The sequence below is a fragment of the Solenopsis invicta genome, chromosome 6 (assembly GCF_016802725.1).
Source record: "Solenopsis invicta isolate M01_SB chromosome 6, UNIL_Sinv_3.0, whole genome shotgun sequence".
NCBI classification, from domain to species: domain Eukaryota; kingdom Metazoa; phylum Arthropoda; class Insecta; order Hymenoptera; family Formicidae; genus Solenopsis; species Solenopsis invicta.
Window position 1 is genome coordinate 6,304,523 of NC_052669.1, and position 17,447 is coordinate 6,321,969.

The window sequence follows — 17,447 nt, forward strand, 5'->3', positions numbered from 1 at the left end:
GAGGGACCGACGCGATAGGGAGTCACGCAGTCTCCTCTCGCTGCTCCCAGCTGCTCCCGCTCGCGTCGCGCTCGCGTCGTCGCGCGCGCTGGTGAACAAGTTAACGCGGACGCAGCCGAACGCACGCGTCGCCTCGCGCGCGTCCGTCGTCGGGCGGCCCAACCCACTTTCGACTTGCGAACGACCGCTCCGCTGGTGAGAGTGCGCGTCCGCGTCCGCGTCCGCGTCGAGTCATGCACCTGCGATGATACCCTCGAGGTGATATCCTCGGGCAGCGTACTCTCCCAGCCGTCAGTGCGCGCGGGCCGAGTCCCGGGTATCGCGCGTCGCGTCGCGTCGCGTCGCCCCCGCTCCGCTCCGCTTCGCCTCGCCCACCATCGTCGTGTCACCCACTGCGCCTCGAACTCGGGTATGGAATCTTGCGGGACGACGGCGGCGGCGGTTGGTCCGATATCTCGACTCTCTCCAGTAAAGCGCGCGTTCACATAACCTTTAAGCCGACCGAGGGAGAGCGCCGTTCTCTCTCCGCGCTCGCGATTGCTCGCGATTGCTCGCGATGACGCTGTCGTCGTTATCGTCGTCGTTGTCGTCCACCACGGAAGCGACAGTCCGACGACGCTAAACAGCCACGTCTCGAGGACGAGGCCACCTCCTCCTTCTTCCTCCCTCGCCCCGACGTTTCGCCCTGGCCGCCCTCGTTCGCGAGTTCGTGCCTCTCATTTGTTGCGCTGCGCTATCTCGGACACACATGCACTACGTGTTCGTCGTGCTGTACCTGACGCTGTTCAGTTTGATTCTGTTCTGTATACTTTTGTTCTCGCGCGACGTTATCTCGCGGTTACAATCTGTTCTGTATGTTTGAGTTTTTTCATTAATAAATTTGGTTCTCACGCCCACGCAAAGACAATGTTTTGTGTTTTCATTTCGTCACACCATACACGCACACGCACGATTTCTCTCTCGCACACACCAACTCCCGTTCCTCCTCACAATGCCAATTCTGCACAGATTCTCTCATGTTTCCGTAAGTATGCATTAATTCTGGAATTGCGATCATCTTTTTTTTCCGAACAGAACGTTTCTTTTTTTTAACAAGCGTATGTTATGATTTTGTGATTCTCGCTGAACACCAGCTGAGAATGTCGCGTGCTACTTCCTCCAACGTTCGACGTATAGTCCTCTAGTTTGTTGAAAGATATCTAGAGATTCAATTATTAATTTTACATAGTATCAGTGCGAGAATGTATGAATAAGATGAACCTTTCTTCTATTTTTTTTTCTAATTTTTTTCCTATTATTTAAACGAGAACATTCTGTAGCCCAATGAGCTGACATGATCTACACGGTAATCATTTTCTGCTGATTATCAAAGCAATGGTGCACTGAGAGAGATCGACGTGTGTGGACTAAGTAATTGAGGGAATTTCTCATCACACAAGCTGAGAAAATGAATAATCAGGCGTTCAGCTTGGCGGAGAGGCTGATACCTTCGACCTACGTACAGCAGGGCTTGAACGCCAAGAAGTCTCGCGAGAACCTCATACGGCATTTTATCGAGCACGTAAGTCTCAGGAGCGAGCTTCGCACGAGGCGAAAACCTTATATGAATGTAGAATAATTTATTTACTTCAGTTTACAGGAGATAGACAAAATAATGGAAACGCCTGGGAGACGTACCATTTATTTTATTAATAAGAGGCTGGCCCACTATTTTTCTATAATACAGATTTTATTCTTGTGTGAAATAAGATCATGCAATGCTTAGTCACCAGTGCAATATTATATCATTCTTGTAACATAACACTTTTCATGAAATATTTGAGATTCCTCGCTCTTCTCTTCAAAACTACTCATAATAACTCGACGATATTTAAATCTGGCACTTACACTGATCAACAAAAATGTTAATTTTCAAACACAAAGGGCAATTCTGGAAAATAATGCAAGAAGCAATTTTTTTCTCCAATATCACTTATGTAATCAATTGAGAGATGTTCTGCTAAAAAAATGTCACAACATACCATTAACATATGCAAGCATTGTATAAATTACTCTGACAAGAATAGAATCTGCATTAAAATCCTGATGAAAATTTTTCTTATAATTTTTATACGAATTTGAACACTTTTCAAAAATACTTGTAAAGTCTAGATCTTCTCTTCGAATTTTTCATATGTGAATTCTGAAATATTCTTAAGTTTTCTCATCTCATAATTTCTAAAAAAATACTTTTGACTTTTTTAGATTTTATAATATTTCATCAGAAATTATAGAACAAAAAACTAGAAATGTAAGAATATTTCATAATTAACATAAATTAAAAATTCTGAGAAAGGATATAGATTTCCTAAGTATGTTATACATATATTATTTATTAATATATTAACTGTTATAAAATTATACAGAAACCCTGACAAATTCTAAAAAATTATACAACAAATTTTCATCAGGAAAATCAATGGTAGATTAATCTCTTATTAATAAGAAGAGATAACGTATTTCCTAGATATTCACATTATTTTGTAAATGCCAAGAAGAAACTAAGTTTACAAATTTATCTTAACCATGTCTATCCATCCCTTATTATGTTTGACTAGCTAAAAATTGACATACATATGTCACTGTACATATAAATTTTCTCTTATTATTTCTATTTTTATCTAGCACAGTCTTTTATATTTGTTCGCTTATCGAGACAAGTTTTGTTTATATAATGTGTTTGTTTCTGGAAAACAGCGAAAATGGCCAGAGGAGGGTTGGGACGACGCGACGATAGAGGCATTTCTGTCGGATCTATCGCAAATGGATAGCAATAACTTCCCCTCGAATTGCAGCGTTGGCGAACGCGAAGCGAGGATCGTGTCGAATCTCGTCGCGAGACGACACTTTCGTATGGGACATGGCATAGGTAGATCCGGTGATCTAGAAGAAGTACAACCAAAAGCTGCTGGTAGCAGTTTAATGTATAAATTAACTAACTCCTTAGTGCTTGAAGTTATACGATATATGGGTAAGGAAATATTCAGGAATACATATTTAGTATAGAAAATATAAAACATATCTTAAATCTTCCAATTTTTTTATAAATTTTCTTTGGAAATTATAGAATAAAAAATCTTAGAACATTTCAAAATTCATACATGTAAAGAATTATAGAAAAGATGCAGAATTTCTCACTGAATTTCTGAAAAATGTTTTAATTCATATACAAAATCTGAAGTGTTCTTAAAAGTTATAAAATTATATGAAAAATTCTAAAATTTCACAGCTCTGCAATTTATTTCTATAAATTACAGAGCTATAAATATCAGCTCCGTAAACCATTTTTTTGTTTTTTTATTCAATTTTTCATCTTTTTGTTTCATTAGTAGTTATAGTATTAAACATCTAATAAGAATATTTTCAATCGCAGGAGTAAAGAGCATAGCAGGTTGCTTCCTATCACCAATGGCCACGGGAATGAGCCTAGTTCTATGTATGTTAACGCTTAAGCAAGACAGACCACGAGCGAAATACGTTCTATGGCCTAGAATTGACCAAAAGTCTAGCTTCAAGTCTATAATCACGGCCGGATTAGAGCCTATCGTTATCGAGATGCAAATAATAGGGGACGAATTGAAGACCGACATGCAGAGACTCGAGGCGCAAATGGCAGCTCTAGGTGAGAGTGTCGCCTGCGTGCTCACAACGACTAGCTGTTTCGCGCCCAGAGCGTGTGACTCCGTGGACGCAATCGCGGCCCTTTGCAGCCAGTACAACATACCACATCTGGTGAATAATGCATACGGGTAAGTATAAAAAGATGCACGATTTTTTTTTTATGTATATCTCTAGATCGATACCTTGGCATTGAGGCAACCAACGGCATTCTCAATTCATTATCGAACGTAGAATTTTTATTCGAAAATTCCTGAACGTGTCGTTAGCTTTTAGTTCCAAGATATCGATATTCCGATTGAAAACGATTTTACTAAATGTATTGCACTATATTGCTAAAAGCTTGCAGAGCACAAGATGTATGCATCTCATACAAGAGGCGTCGAGAAAGGGTCGGGTGGATGCTTTCGTTCAAAGCACGGACAAGAACTTTCTAGTCCCGGTGGGTGGTGCCATCATAGGCTCCTTCGACAAGAATCTCTTAGATCGCATATCGAAAATGTATCCAGGACGCGCGAGCGCGAGTTCCATCATGGATGTAATGATAACGTTGCTGAGTCTTGGGATGGCAGGGTACAAACAATTGATTGCTCAACGTAAGGAAATGTATTCCTATCTGAAGGAGGAGTTGGGAAAACTAGCGACGAGGCACGGGGAGAGGCTGTTAGACACTAAGGGCAATCCAATATCCATGGCTATGACTCTTCAATGTCTGAGCCATCAGCATGACAACAAGCAAGTTACTATGCTAGGATCAATGTTATTTCTGCGTAACGTTAGTGGTACTAGAGTAATAACGACCACGGATTCTAAGCACATTGTTTCACATAAATTTGAAGGTATGTACGTTAAAGCATTTTAAAACATTTAATAACGTTTTACGAATATATTATAAATTTATCGAGATATATAATGTGTAGTCATTTCCATATAATTGTATTTAAGAATATCGTTTATATTACACGCGGTTATGCCATAAATTTCAAGATTTGTCTACATGGATTCTTTACGTATTGTTTACATTACATTTATACGAACATTTTTCACTTTGACAATACAAACAAAATAAATTATTATAAATTGGATAACACAATACAGAAAAAGTAATTAAATTACAAAATTGTTCATATACGACTTTAGTTGGATAAGATAAAAATATACAATATTATCAACAATTAAAAATGAAATTCTCTTTTGTTCTTATCAAAGATAATTTCCATTTCACGATACGTATTTATTTGGATTTTTAACACAGGTTGGGGTGCACACAACAGCAATTACAGAGTTCCATATCTGACTGCTGCGGCAGCATTAGGCATGAAGAGATCCGACGTGGATGCGTTCATACAAAGATTGGACAAAGCTTTAACGAAAGTAAGGAGGCGTTCAGCGCCAGTAACGCCTACCGCTTCGCTCGCCGGTTCCAGCATCAATGGCGATGCGGGTGGTACTGGTGGACCAGGGGAATCTAGCACAGCCTCAACTAGTCGTGCAAGTAGCAAAGACAGTCTAAGGAAATGAACCGTAATCAACGCAACTGGTCAGTCCAATCAGCACATTAATCTCAATTTGTAAGTAGCTTATCACTTACAAATTGACATCCGTAGCATGTTTCTGAGAAATGCAGATTTGATACAATCTGTTCCTTTACGAGCGTGTCAATCACATGTTCATGTTGACAGGAGTTTTACAAAACCTGAAGAGAAATTTAATACAAAATAAAAACTTTGAAACTCTTAAATCTAAAAATTATATATTTTTTATGAGAAAATAGAGGAAAGATATATGTATATGGAAAAATATTTCTTTTCTAAATAAAATGTTGGAACAAAATCCATTACTAATTTAATATTTGATATAATATTGAAAGAAACAGCGAACTACGTGTATTTTCACAGACACATGCTAGATACAAATGTACTGATTCGTCTGCCCATTTGCGTTGATATATTGTCAATTTAAACTATATACCAAAAAAAGAGGACATCTTCAGACATTAAAGAGTGATCAAAATTAATATTTGAGAAGAAAATGACAAGAAAACGCACGAGGCATTCGGATTCCTACGGTTGTATTTCAGAAAACGATCTCAGAAAGAGATTTAAGTGATAAGCGCTGGCCGCCGATATAGTTGTTGAGTATATTCTTTGTTGAAATGTATATGCTATTATTTATAAAGACACAGGCAACATTAATTCTTACATTTCTCTCTTTTCACCTTCTTGTTTTTTAATGTTTTATAGTTTGATATAAACACGTAAGAGACATGTATCAGTCAAAACAAATTGTATGTTTGCTTTTCACATATTATATAACGTGAGTTCCTTTTCTAAAGGAGTAACTATAAAACTTGTGCAATTCTGTCGATACATGTGCAATATTCACTTTTCCAATTATATTTACCATGTTATTCTCTTAAAAGCTGTCACATTTCTGATTTATTCACTTTTATGCACTTAATAGAATTATTATAAATTATATCATATTTTTTTCTATTATCTTTAAATCAAGACTATAAAGAATGAGAATCTTTTTCTTTTATTTAAACAGAGTATATTCGTGTTTACGGCACTAGTAACATGATATATTATCTGTAAAAAAGGCAGTAGTAAAATATTTATGGAAACACTATTAGGAAAGTATGTCGAAATTTAGATACATAGTACACCTAATGACACAACATGGTATACGATCATATTACCATTGGGTTTATTAGAAAAATTGTAATACCTTCGCGCATGTAGATATTGTATATTTGGTTTATTCCCGACAAGAACGACAAAATCGTTAGAACACAATATCGTGCGTTACATCAATTCGTTTTCAGATATTATTATGTTTAATTGTACTGCTGTGTAATAAATAGAGTATTATGTATCTGAACTAGGAGGAGTATATTGCGTGCATATTAATATTGTTTGACATATTTAGTATTATTCGCAAGCAACATCACATAATTATTAACTACTAACACAAACATACGGACACACATACATATATTTATACATATGAAAAAGTATGTTTATATGTATATAAATGCCTGCGGTGTATAGGTATATATATAGATATATTCATACTTGCAACAATTCGTTGCTTATAAAGAATAGTTTATTTGAAGTTTCATGCAATTTAGGAAATGGTATATCGAAGTTGTATTTATAAATATTTAATAGAGATAAAAGGGGAAAGAATAAACCAATAGGAGGAGATTATTAGTGCTATTAAAATTTTATCGAGTATGTTATAATTTATAATGCCTGTTGTACTTCTTTTAAATAGAGGCGTTAATTATTTATATTGTACTGTTGAATTTTGTAGTGTACGATTTTATGTCGAGAATGTTCGAGGCGTAAGATTATTAGCAAATCGGTAAATCATCTGGTAAACTGACAACAGCGCGAAATGATTATAAATTGTAAATCACCGTGGTTTTCGAATTGAATATTGTTATTATTATAAACGAAAGAGAGGCAATGATGCATTTAAGCACAGATTAGCATTTAATTAAACGCTTAGTTGACGGCTTATTAGGATGACAGTGCTGATCAAGATTTTGTGAAGCTCCTAGTAATAATTACCATTGTTCAATACATTATCCTACTAATAATTATAGATTCATATTTTTCAATTAATTATAGTCACTACGTCCCTTATATTAAGAAACGGTCTTTCAGTACCTATATAAATATACTTTTCCTTTCTAAAATTTACAATATTATAATTTACAGGGTGCTCTAGATCCCTACACCTTTCATCCGTGAATCATTGTTTGATCTTTTCTAGAGAATCGGTTCCAAAATAATCAAAGAAAAATTTTAAAGCGTAGCTCAGTAGGTTTGGAACCTTATATACGGCAATACTCATAATTTTAGACAAGGATTATATATATAATATATAAGTTATATACTGCGCTGCTGTGTATTGCGTACTTTTCGATCATTAGTTACGAAACTTATACGTTTCTTTGATTATTCATTTATCTCGAGGAGGAATACGACAACAAAGAAAAAAAAAAAATCTTTAAGATGTAGTGGAAAAAGAATTGCAAAATTACCGCTATAAGGGGATCGTGTACGATGCTATAATAGGAAATACATTGACGTTATATTGTTTAATAAAGAGAAATATATGTTGTGTATACACATATATACATAATATACATGTATGAGCGATCTTCATATCGTGATATCTTGATGTATTCGGGCTATATTATCGAAAAATCACGCCATTTCAACTTTGCGATCACTCTTCTAATTTGTATCTTTGTATTTCAGATTTACCTTTCACACTCTTTACTTCAGCGAGCAATAAATTGTAATATAACGCGTAAATGATTCTCTGAGGGGTTTTCCTTTCATTCTATATGCTCAAGCAGGGAGACACTGAATTTTCTCAAAGAGCAATAGAGACAAATCAGCCTATATACGTATTTATATACATGTATATATACATATGCATATATGTGTGTAATGATAGGAGAAATATTCTTAGGACACTGTGACGACGAGATCTTATAACTCGTACTCGTGACAATTCCTATGTAAATAAAGGAGTCTCTGTCTTGTTTGATTCACCTCCATTTACAGCTGGATTTCGTGCAATAAAGGGCCAGCTTACTTACAACATCGTTACACACACGCCTTTCATGCAACAACGACGATCTTGCGGACCTAATTTTTTTCCACTCTCTTTTTCTCTCTTTTTCTCTTCCTGAGTTCCGCCCCCGACATCAGCTCCGACTGCAGTTTCATTGTCTTTTTATATACGACATATAAAATGATATTCTAACACAGGCAGACAGCGAATGCGTCGACTCGTGGAATCACCTACGTTTACATGAGAACAAATGTGTATTTATATAAGGAGTAAAATAAAAAAAGAAAAAATATATATATTAATATATATACAACCGACTCGCTGTATTAAAGTTTAGGGTGTCGGTATGTAATCGTGAGCGAGTGCAGTTAAGGCTTATATCGCGTATACATACACGACATGTAAAGCGAAACGAGTTAACTCGTAAACGTGTTCTCCGAGGAGCATCTTTTTTTTTTTAAACGATGCGATAACGAGAAGAAGTCTGGAGGAGGAGTCCGCGACTCTGCTGACATTGTACATAATGCGGTTTTTGCTGCTAGCGGCTCATCTTTAAGACACGTGTTGAAGTGAAAAGGGGAGGCTTCTCAGCCACGTGGAGCCGAGGCACCACGACTAGGCGTCGGTGCTCCTCCTCGTGGGAACAATTGTTGCTCATAAAAACCGGCATATTCCGTTCGGAAGCTAACAGGCGAAACGATCGAGAGGAAGAGGATTGTACAGGATGTATTTGATCCGAACGCAAAAGAATTGAACATGTTTCCGCGTCTGATTTTCCTCCAGCGACTTAAAAAAAAAAGAGACACGCTGAATATTAATCAAACGATAGCGAACAATGTAAACGGCGTAATGTACATGCTCTTCCCTAAATATGTGATTACCGTGTAATAGTCAGCGCTTTATTTGTAATATACGCAAGACTATTGGATAAATAAATTAAAAACTGTTAAGCGACGCACATTTTGTTGACTTGCGGGACAGGCGTCCATCCCCCGAAAATGATTGAGACATCGATATAAAGAAATTTTCTCGAAAGAGAAGTAAATTGTTTTCTGTTACACATTTCAAATTAATTAAGAGAACTTTGATACAAGATACTTGAGCCGAATAGGCCCAGTACTAAATAAGGCTCATTATCGCTTAAAAAAGCGCTTTATGCCTAGAATATATGCTTAAAAAGTGTGTCATGGGAAATGAAAAGTAAAAAGGGGCTGAAGAATTAAAACCGACAGCAACACGTTTATTTAGTGCAATAGAAACTTGTGAACGAAGGATAAATGAGCCGTTTTCAAAGAAATTTAACGTAAAGTTTAAGTATACATTATTTTATGGTTTATTACAACATAATATTAAACTTTTTAATTATAAAAAAACAAACAAATTACATATATATATCAATTTTTTGGAATAAGTATACTATTTTTTATAAATAATGTACTTATTAAATAAGGCCTACTTCTATATTTATTGCTATAGCTATTGTTATTTGTTTGTTATATACGTGGCTTGCAACAGAGGATAACAGTTTTTAATGATACTAATTTTTAGCAGAAACTAAAATACACTCAAATGACCAAAAATAATTTCCAGAAGTTAAAAAATAAATTGACAGACAAAATCAAAGATAATTATGATATTTAATAGTAAAATGATACTAAGCGATTTCGTTTTTGTGATTAATAATCATTTTAAGTGTTTTGGAAGATAAAGTTTAGTTCCTTTGATATCTTCAATTTATTTTTTATTCGGGCTTTATTAAAAACACAAGCATTTAATAAGGCCCAACGTAGGAGATATAAAAATTTTATTTGTTTATTTAAAAATATTCTATATATGACAGGCGAGTTTTTTAACTCATCGATTAATCAATTGCATTATGCGCAAATAAAACTTTGTTCTATAAAAGCTGCATTTGCGCATAATGCGATTGATCAATCGATGAATTAAAAAGCTCGACCGATTTTAGATGATTTTATTTATATCATTAAAATAAATATTTTATTCTCCTCACTTAGTTTATTTTAATATCTCCATAAATAGAATTTAAAAAATAAGTTAGATAAATCTTCTGTTTCCATTTTAATAATGTTGTTTATATGGTATTTTTCGTATATTGAACAATAAATAATATATACATTCGTTTTTTTTAAGACGGTTATTATAATGTTAGAATAAACGAATTATAAACGAAAGTATAAATAGATATCCGCGTTATTCGCAATAAAAAATGTGATCGTCACGTTGTCGATTATTCGAACAGAGAAAAGCCTGAGAGTGCTCACGATTTAACTGATACGATTTTTCTAAACGCGAGCTAATGCGAGCTCTAAAACGTGAACGCTGAACATACACGTATGATACCAATGCATAGGTTAGATCTCGGAAAGCACGTCATCAGGTTGGCACACCTGGCGAAAGGAGCACCGAACGCGCGTACATACACAAACTTCGTTTCTGTTCTAACGGCTTTCGCGTAATTTATGCTCGTCTCCCAATGTATCGACGATGATTTACGCAAATGCAATGGGGACGAGGCGCAAATACCGAATTGTAGGTGCAAATACAAGTACAAATTGACTCACCATTCGCCGTTGGCCACTTCGTCCAGCTCCGTCTCGGCCGAAGCTCTCGAACATTCCTCTGATCCAAGATCCTTATCCTCACGACGATCCTCCTCTTGATTCATACTTGGCACAAACGCGCGATGCTTCGCTTTCAACATTCCCGATACTCACGTCGGTCGAAAACTCGAGAAACGGAGAAGACGCGGATTGAATGCGCAACGCGACATCCCGGCTGACTTGGGCCGACTACAACCTACAACCGTTACAGTCTGAAGATCACGGAGGATCCAAGATCCTCCTCGCGATGACTCTGGACGATTCATCTTGATTCTGTCTTGATTCACACTTGGCACGAACGCGCGATCCTTCGTTTTCGGCACTCTCGAAACACTCCGGTACTCACACGCGTCTGAAACTCGGGATACGAGACAACGGAGAAGATACGAAACACGATTAAACGCGACACGACTTCGCACCATGCATCGTATATCCGATACGACGGATGTTGGTACGAACTCCCGACACTCCATAGTACTTTCGAAACACTCGCTCGTGTTCAAAAACTCGTACGAGACGACGAAGATGCGAGTTGAAATGCGCCGCGACGCGTAGCGACGTCGCGCCGTCCTGCCTGACCTACCGAATGATCGACCGTTACCGTATTGCGTGGTACTGCGTAGTGCCAGCCGGCGACGGCGTGAGCCGCTACGCAGTACCACGCAGTACGGTAACGGTCGGTCATTCGGTACGATTCGGTAGGTCAGGCAGGACGGCGCGACGTCGCTAGGCGTCGCGGCGCATTACAACTCGCATCTTCGTCGTCTCGTACGAGTTTTTGACACGAGCGAGTGTTCGAAAATATATACCATGAAGTATCGGGCGTTCGTATCAACATCCGTCGTATCGGATCTTTTTCGTTGCCTCGTATCCTCCGAGTTTCCGACGTCCAGGAGTGCCGTAAACAAAGGGTCGCGCGTTCGTGGCAAGTGTGAATCGAGACGAATCGTCGTAAGCAGGATCTTGGATCTCGAATGTATACGTTCAACAACTGCGACCAAACAGAGCTGGATCGGCCAGCGGCGAACAGTGAGTCAATTTATACTTGCATTATACTGTTTATTCGCCCTTACAATTTCGGTATTCGCGTCTCGTTCCCATTGCGTTCGCGTAAATTATTATTATCGGTACAGTGTGACGAAACGAAAATATTAATCAGTCGCTCGAAAGCCGTTAGGACAAAAACTATTTGAAGCTCGTGTACGTCGTGTACGCGCGCTCGGCGCTCCTTTCGCCAGGTGTACCAACAGTTGGGTGACGTTCTTTCCGAGATCTAACCTCTAAATACATTGGGTATCGCACAATCGTACTCCCGGCAACCGACCAAACCGATAGCTTGTAGCTTGGACTTGGACTCAGCAATCGATGAACCTTTTGTGTCATCTTTCGCTCGAAAGATCTTATCAATGTCCAGCTCGTTGAATCTTTCCGTTTATCTTCCGTTTTGCACGAAGTATCAACGTACATTTGCAAATAGTTAATTGAACAATATATTGTTCGGCGACGTTGGATGATACAGGTTAGGAAATGTACTGTATGTTCGATAAATCGTAGTCCAACAACCGGCAAAAGGCCACACTGATGTGAAAGTAAAAAGATAATACAAAAAAGTAATTGATGAATAAATAAATGAAAATTAAATTTTTTGGATCGATCGCGTGGTTTTTGACGAAAAAGTGGCTTCGCGAAAGCAGTGTATACATTTGTTATCTCGATAAGATGAAGGAACCTTTGTCTTAAATTATTTTATGTACATTATACTTGTGCTTGCTGCGTGATGAAAGTGTCACTACGACTTCTTTTTATTTCAAAATATTTATTCCAGAGTATTCAAAATGGCGAAAAGTAAAGCACAGGAGAAAGTCACCAAGCGCCAGGTCAAACCTAAGACAAGTAAAAGTTTACGATTGCCAATAAATTTTATAATCGTCACTGTGAGCATGGCTGTTGCCATTTGGTTTGGATACAAGGGATACCTCGAAACGAGAGTTAACACTCCATATAATGTAGAAAAGGCATGTAATTTATTATCAAATAATTTTGCTCTTTTAGGAGATTATTCTTATAAAGTATTATAGATTGTGTACAACATAATGTAACATATTGAGCGTAAGGTTCTAGTGAAAATTTTTCTTTTATAATTTTTATAAGAATGGCACATTTTTCCGAAATATTCAAAAATACCCAGAAAGTCTATTCTTAAATTTGTTTATGCATGTGAATTTTAATTCCAAATATTCATAGATTTCTCATTTCATAATTTCTAAAAAAATACTTTTAACCTTTTTAGATTTTATGTTTCATCAGAAATTATAGAACAAAAAATCTTAGAAATCTTAGAATATTCCATTATTAACATACATGAACAATTTTGAAAAGATTCTAATTTGTATAATGAAAATCTGAAAAAGTTATTTATGTCAAAATTTTGAAAAATTATGATTAATTCTGAAAAAAATTTGTACCGGGGAAGTTTTGCACTAGTTTTTGTAGAACTTTTCTGTACAAATTTAAACATTGAAAAAAAACTGAAAAAATCTATTTTTTAGAAGTAGTATGTAAAATCATAAAGAATATTATTTCAGTATTAAGGTCCTGCTATGACCATGTATAGGCCTATCTCATCTTTAATTGTCTTATTTACAAAACATGGTTTAAATTCAATTATTGTCTACTTTTTTTTAGAATTTTTTATATATGTAAATTCTGAAATATTTTAAGATTTCTAAGATTTCTTATTCTACTATAATTAAAAAAAAAATACTTTAAACTTTTTCAGATTTTATCAGAAATTATTGAATGAGAAAAATCTTATATAAAATATTTTAAAATCTTTATTTACATATGAAGAATTCTAAAAAAGAAATATATATCTACTTTTATTACACTCTCTGTGGCATATATGAAATATCTATAGACAGTCTCATCAACTTGAATATTGTTTGAAAATTAGCTAGTTACTGCATCTGGATTGGATGTCCCAGATAGATATTGGGGTACCTACCGATCTGGTGTATATTTTGGCCTAAAAACTAGGGATCCGCATTCCCTGGTGACTGGCTTGATGTGGTATTTTCCACGTTATCTACGTCACGATGGAAGCGGATTTAGACACTGGTGTGAGCAGGGTGATGAATTAGAAAGGTACTATAATCAAAATCTCCTTTTTATAACTATTTTTACCAATCTAGATTATCTTTAGATTAATGTAATTTAATTTACTTTTGATTTTTTCTAATTTTAAGAATTAAAAAAAATTGAGAGTAAGTTAAGCCAAGATTAAAATGAATCTATATTAGTGAAAATGGATATCAGTTCATTTTAAAGATTTTATCGACGCAACTAATTGAAGCTTAAATGTTAGATATGCATGGTTGGAGCATGACGGACGAACATTTGGCGTTCAGGAAATAGTAGATTCTCCCGCAATTATAAAAACAACATTTGTCAAGAGACTCGGTGGATACCATGGTGGTGACTGGACTGCAAGAATTGCAGTGTCATCAAAGAAAGAACGAGTTAGCGAAGAAATGTCGCTATTATTTTATACTGCTATTGAGGAAGGCACGAAAGGTTGGATAAAGGCTAATTTAGGAGACTATAACCGTTTGACGGGAATAGAAGGAAATACGCAAGGATTGGGATCTTTTGTTATAAATGTAAATTTAATAAATGGCACCGTGGAAGAGCACTCCTTCCTAGCGACTGTTGCTCCCGGTTTAAATGTATTGAAAGAAACAGTTTTGCAAAATCTTCGCATTGCAACCCATAAAGGGTCCATGGAGAAGCACGTAGTTTTAGCTGGCGAACAATTGCCTTTGCTGCCTGAAGGTAAAAAGAAGGATCCGAATTTCATCGTCACCCAAGTGACGGGAAAAATCCCATTTGAAATCGAAATTAGTTACGAGTCTGGCAGTTTTAGTAACAGGATAGATAAATTAACGGGCGACAATTACGACGAGGCTCTTGAGAAACAGCGGGAACTGTTTTCGAAGAAATTTGAAAGTGTCTTCAAACTGAAGTTCAAGGGATACACGGACGACGAGGTGGCATTCGCGAAGATGGCGTTCTCGAATCTTATAGGCTCAATAGGTTACTTTTATGGAACGTCGCAGGTGCAAAGTAAGTATACTCAGGGACCCGTGCCTTACTGGAAAACATCTTTGTATACCGCTGTACCAAGTAGAAGCTTCTTCCCACGGGGTTTCCTGTGGGACGAAGGATTTCACGGTTTACTCATTTCGACCTGGGACACGGAGATAGAATTAGATATCATAAGCCATTGGTTCGATTTGATGAACGTTGAGGGCTGGATACCAAGAGAAATGATCCTCGGCCAGGAGGCTGTGGCCAAAGTACCCGAGGAGTTCATAACTCAGATCAACACGAATGCGAATCCGCCGACATTCTTCTTAACGTTAGACTTTATGCTCCGTAAAGAAGACTTGGTGAAACATAATTTCCGGTTGCTCGACAAACTATATCCACGACTGCAGACGTGGTTCTCATGGTTTAACGTCACGCAAGTCGGCGAGCTGCCCAGTACGTATAGATGGCGAGGTAGAGATGAGAAGACTAGCAAAGAATTGAACCCAAAAACGCTCACATCTGGTCTGGACGATTACCCCAGAGCTTCCCATCCGAGCATTGCCGAGCGTCATGTCGATTTACGCTGTTGGATCGCATTCGCTGCTCGCGTTATGGCTAGAATTGCTGAAACATTAAGCTATTCTGCTACGAAGTACCAAGAAACATTCCAGTATCTATCCGACAATAACTTGTTGAACAAACTACACTGGTCGCCAAATGCGCAAGCATATTCCGATTACGGCTTGCACACTGACAAGGTGGTTCTACGGAAGCTCACGCCACCGCCACCCCGTAAACAACAGGCTAACGTGCCACCGCCAGAAATGATGCGCGTCGTACTGGAAAATCCGTCTTTGAAGTTTGTCGACACGACTTTTGGATACGTATCATTGTTTCCTTTTATTCTGCAAATTCTCGAGTCCGACTCACCGCAACTGGGAAAGGTCTTGCAAGATCTGCGAGATCCCGATTTGCTATGGACTAAGTATGGACTGCGTTCGCTTGCGAAAACGTCGCCTTTATATATGAAATACAATACGGAACATGACGCGCCTTACTGGCGCGGTCCCATCTGGATGAATATGAATTACTTGACAGTGCGGGCTGCGTATTATTATTCGAACGTAACGGGACCGTATCAGGAAAGCGCGAAAAGAATATACCAAGAGTTGCGAAAGAATTTGATACAAAATATTATTATGCAATATAGAAAGACTGGGTATTTGTGGGAGAATTACGACAGCACGGAGGGGAAGGGCAAAGGAAGCCACCCTTTTACCGGCTGGACTTCTTTGGTTGTATTACTTATGGCAGAAATCTATTAAGTGTCGTGCTCATTAAATCTGATTATTTAAAATTATTTCTGAAATCAAAACACATTACAGTTCACTCTTATCAGATGTATCTATTGATAGCACTTTGGGTTTAGATTAGGCAGAAAAATGGTAAATGCTTAATTAAATTGTTTTGTTATACATTATTTTATTGTGTTATATGTGTATACTACGTTTTTATCTTTTATATGGGAATTATTGTGTTGTCTGTGTGAAAGGAAAGCATTTCTAAATATGTTAAATTATAAATGTACTATAGATGTATGATACTTGCACATACCATTTACATTAATTGGAAAGATGATATCTTGATGGCCTGATATTCTTGATAGCTAAATCTAAATTCTAGATTGAAGGTAACTGCATCTTTTCTAATAAAATCGCTACTTATAGTGTTTCTATAAATATTATAAATAAGCTATTTTAATATTATATAATAATTTTTCAATTTTTGCATTATTGTTATACTTGTCATATAAGATATTGTATGTGTGTGTACCACAATATCGTGATTTAAATGGAATATTCTACATTCTTATTGAAGATATGTTTTAGATAAATTAAATTATTTTCACATTCTTGAGTTTAGTTTTCTTATTTTGTTAATATTATGAACTTTGTATGTATATATACATATATAGATACCATGTGAAACGTTTTATAAAATTGCACAATGGTAATGATACTGTAATTATCAAGAGGAAAGAAGTTAGATCCTGGCTGTGATTCACTGAAAACTCATATATTCTAATTTTAAACTTTTTGAAGAGTGCTACGTTTTATCATTGTAGCAAAATTTGAAACACAACACTTATTTTTATGGTTGTCTAAAAAAAGCTCTTGCTAATCTAACTAACGTTTTCTAAATCCTTTTTAAGATGAAAGTTACGGCTGCATGTACCATAATAAAATATTCACACTAAAACGAAAAATTAATACCTCTTTTCTGCTCATGTAGAACTTTAGCTCTGTTTTTAGAAATTAATTTTGCATCATTTATCATGAAGTAATTATATAATGTAATTTTTCTATAAGTTTTCTCTTTAAAAAGACGTAATTATAAACGATATATAACGCATGTTTCATATTTTTATTTATATAAAAAGATCAAAGTAGTTCTAATCTTGAAAGCTATTTTTCTCTTTGATAT

At 36.5% G+C, this 17,447-nt stretch overlaps 3 protein-coding genes across 9 annotated transcripts in view; 2 read left to right on the top strand and 1 right to left on the bottom strand.

The window, feature by feature from the left end:
* LOC105201149 (cytosolic purine 5'-nucleotidase) overlaps nt 1–10,904 on the bottom strand; it is a 34,541-nt gene extending 23,637 nt beyond the window's left edge. Inside the window, exon 1 of the mRNA XM_011169077.3 lies at nt 10,836–10,904. Coding sequence (XP_011167379.1) covers nt 10,836–10,889 — 54 coding nt within the window. The 5' untranslated portion in view covers nt 10,890–10,904. The remainder of the gene's footprint in view (nt 1–10,835) is intronic.
* LOC105201120 (O-phosphoseryl-tRNA(Sec) selenium transferase) lies at nt 5–9,207 on the top strand. Of its 5 annotated transcripts, none has more exons than XM_026135402.2 (6): nt 5–1,024; nt 1,373–1,561; nt 2,737–3,010; nt 3,413–3,788; nt 4,000–4,496; nt 4,913–9,207. In XM_026135402.2, exons 2-6 carry the CDS (start codon nt 1,448–1,450, stop codon nt 5,176–5,178), a joined length of 1,527 nt encoding a protein of 508 aa, XP_025991187.1. In that variant the 5' UTR covers nt 5–1,024; nt 1,373–1,447; the 3' UTR covers nt 5,179–9,207. The 5 variants fall into 5 exon arrangements, with proteins under 5 accessions (XP_025991187.1, XP_025991188.1, XP_011167316.1 ...); XM_026135403.2 differs by having other exon boundaries at nt 5–409; XM_011169014.3 differs by having other exon boundaries at nt 6–1,024; nt 1,320–1,561.
* Nucleotides 10,905–11,684: 780 nt separating the features above from the next.
* Nucleotides 11,685–17,229, top strand: LOC105201295 (mannosyl-oligosaccharide glucosidase GCS1). 3 transcript variants are annotated; one of them, XM_039451045.1, is made up of 4 exons: nt 11,685–11,903; nt 12,700–12,889; nt 13,828–14,018; nt 14,239–17,229. In XM_039451045.1, the coding sequence occupies exons 2-4, from the start codon at nt 12,710–12,712 to the stop codon at nt 16,286–16,288; spliced, it is 2,421 nt and encodes an 806-aa protein (XP_039306979.1). In that variant the 5' UTR covers nt 11,685–11,903; nt 12,700–12,709; the 3' UTR covers nt 16,289–17,229. The 3 variants fall into 3 exon arrangements, with proteins under 3 accessions (XP_039306979.1, XP_011167567.1, XP_039306980.1); XM_011169265.3 differs by lacking the exon at nt 11,685–11,903 and adding an exon at nt 12,147–12,393; XM_039451046.1 differs by lacking the exon at nt 11,685–11,903 and having other exon boundaries at nt 12,764–12,889; nt 13,832–14,018.
* Nucleotides 17,230–17,447: the final 218 nt, after the last annotated feature.

Coding starts and splice junctions, on each gene's coding strand:
- LOC105201120 (XM_026135402.2), top strand. CDS start 1,448: ATGAATAATCAGGCGTTCAGCTTGGCGGAGAGGCTGATACCTTCGACC. Junction 3,011..3,412: donor TGAAGTTATACGATATATGG/GTAAGGAAATAT, acceptor TTTCAATCGCAG/GAGTAAAGAGCATAGCAGGT. Junction 4,497..4,912: donor TGTTTCACATAAATTTGAAG/GTATGTACGTTA, acceptor TTTTTAACACAG/GTTGGGGTGCACACAACAGC.
- LOC105201295 (XM_039451045.1), top strand. CDS start 12,710: ATGGCGAAAAGTAAAGCACAGGAGAAAGTCACCAAGCGCCAGGTCAAA. Junction 12,890..13,827: donor CTCCATATAATGTAGAAAAG/GCATGTAATTTA, acceptor TTTGAAAATTAG/CTAGTTACTGCATCTGGATT. Junction 14,019..14,238: donor CAGGGTGATGAATTAGAAAG/GTACTATAATCA, acceptor CTTAAATGTTAG/ATATGCATGGTTGGAGCATG.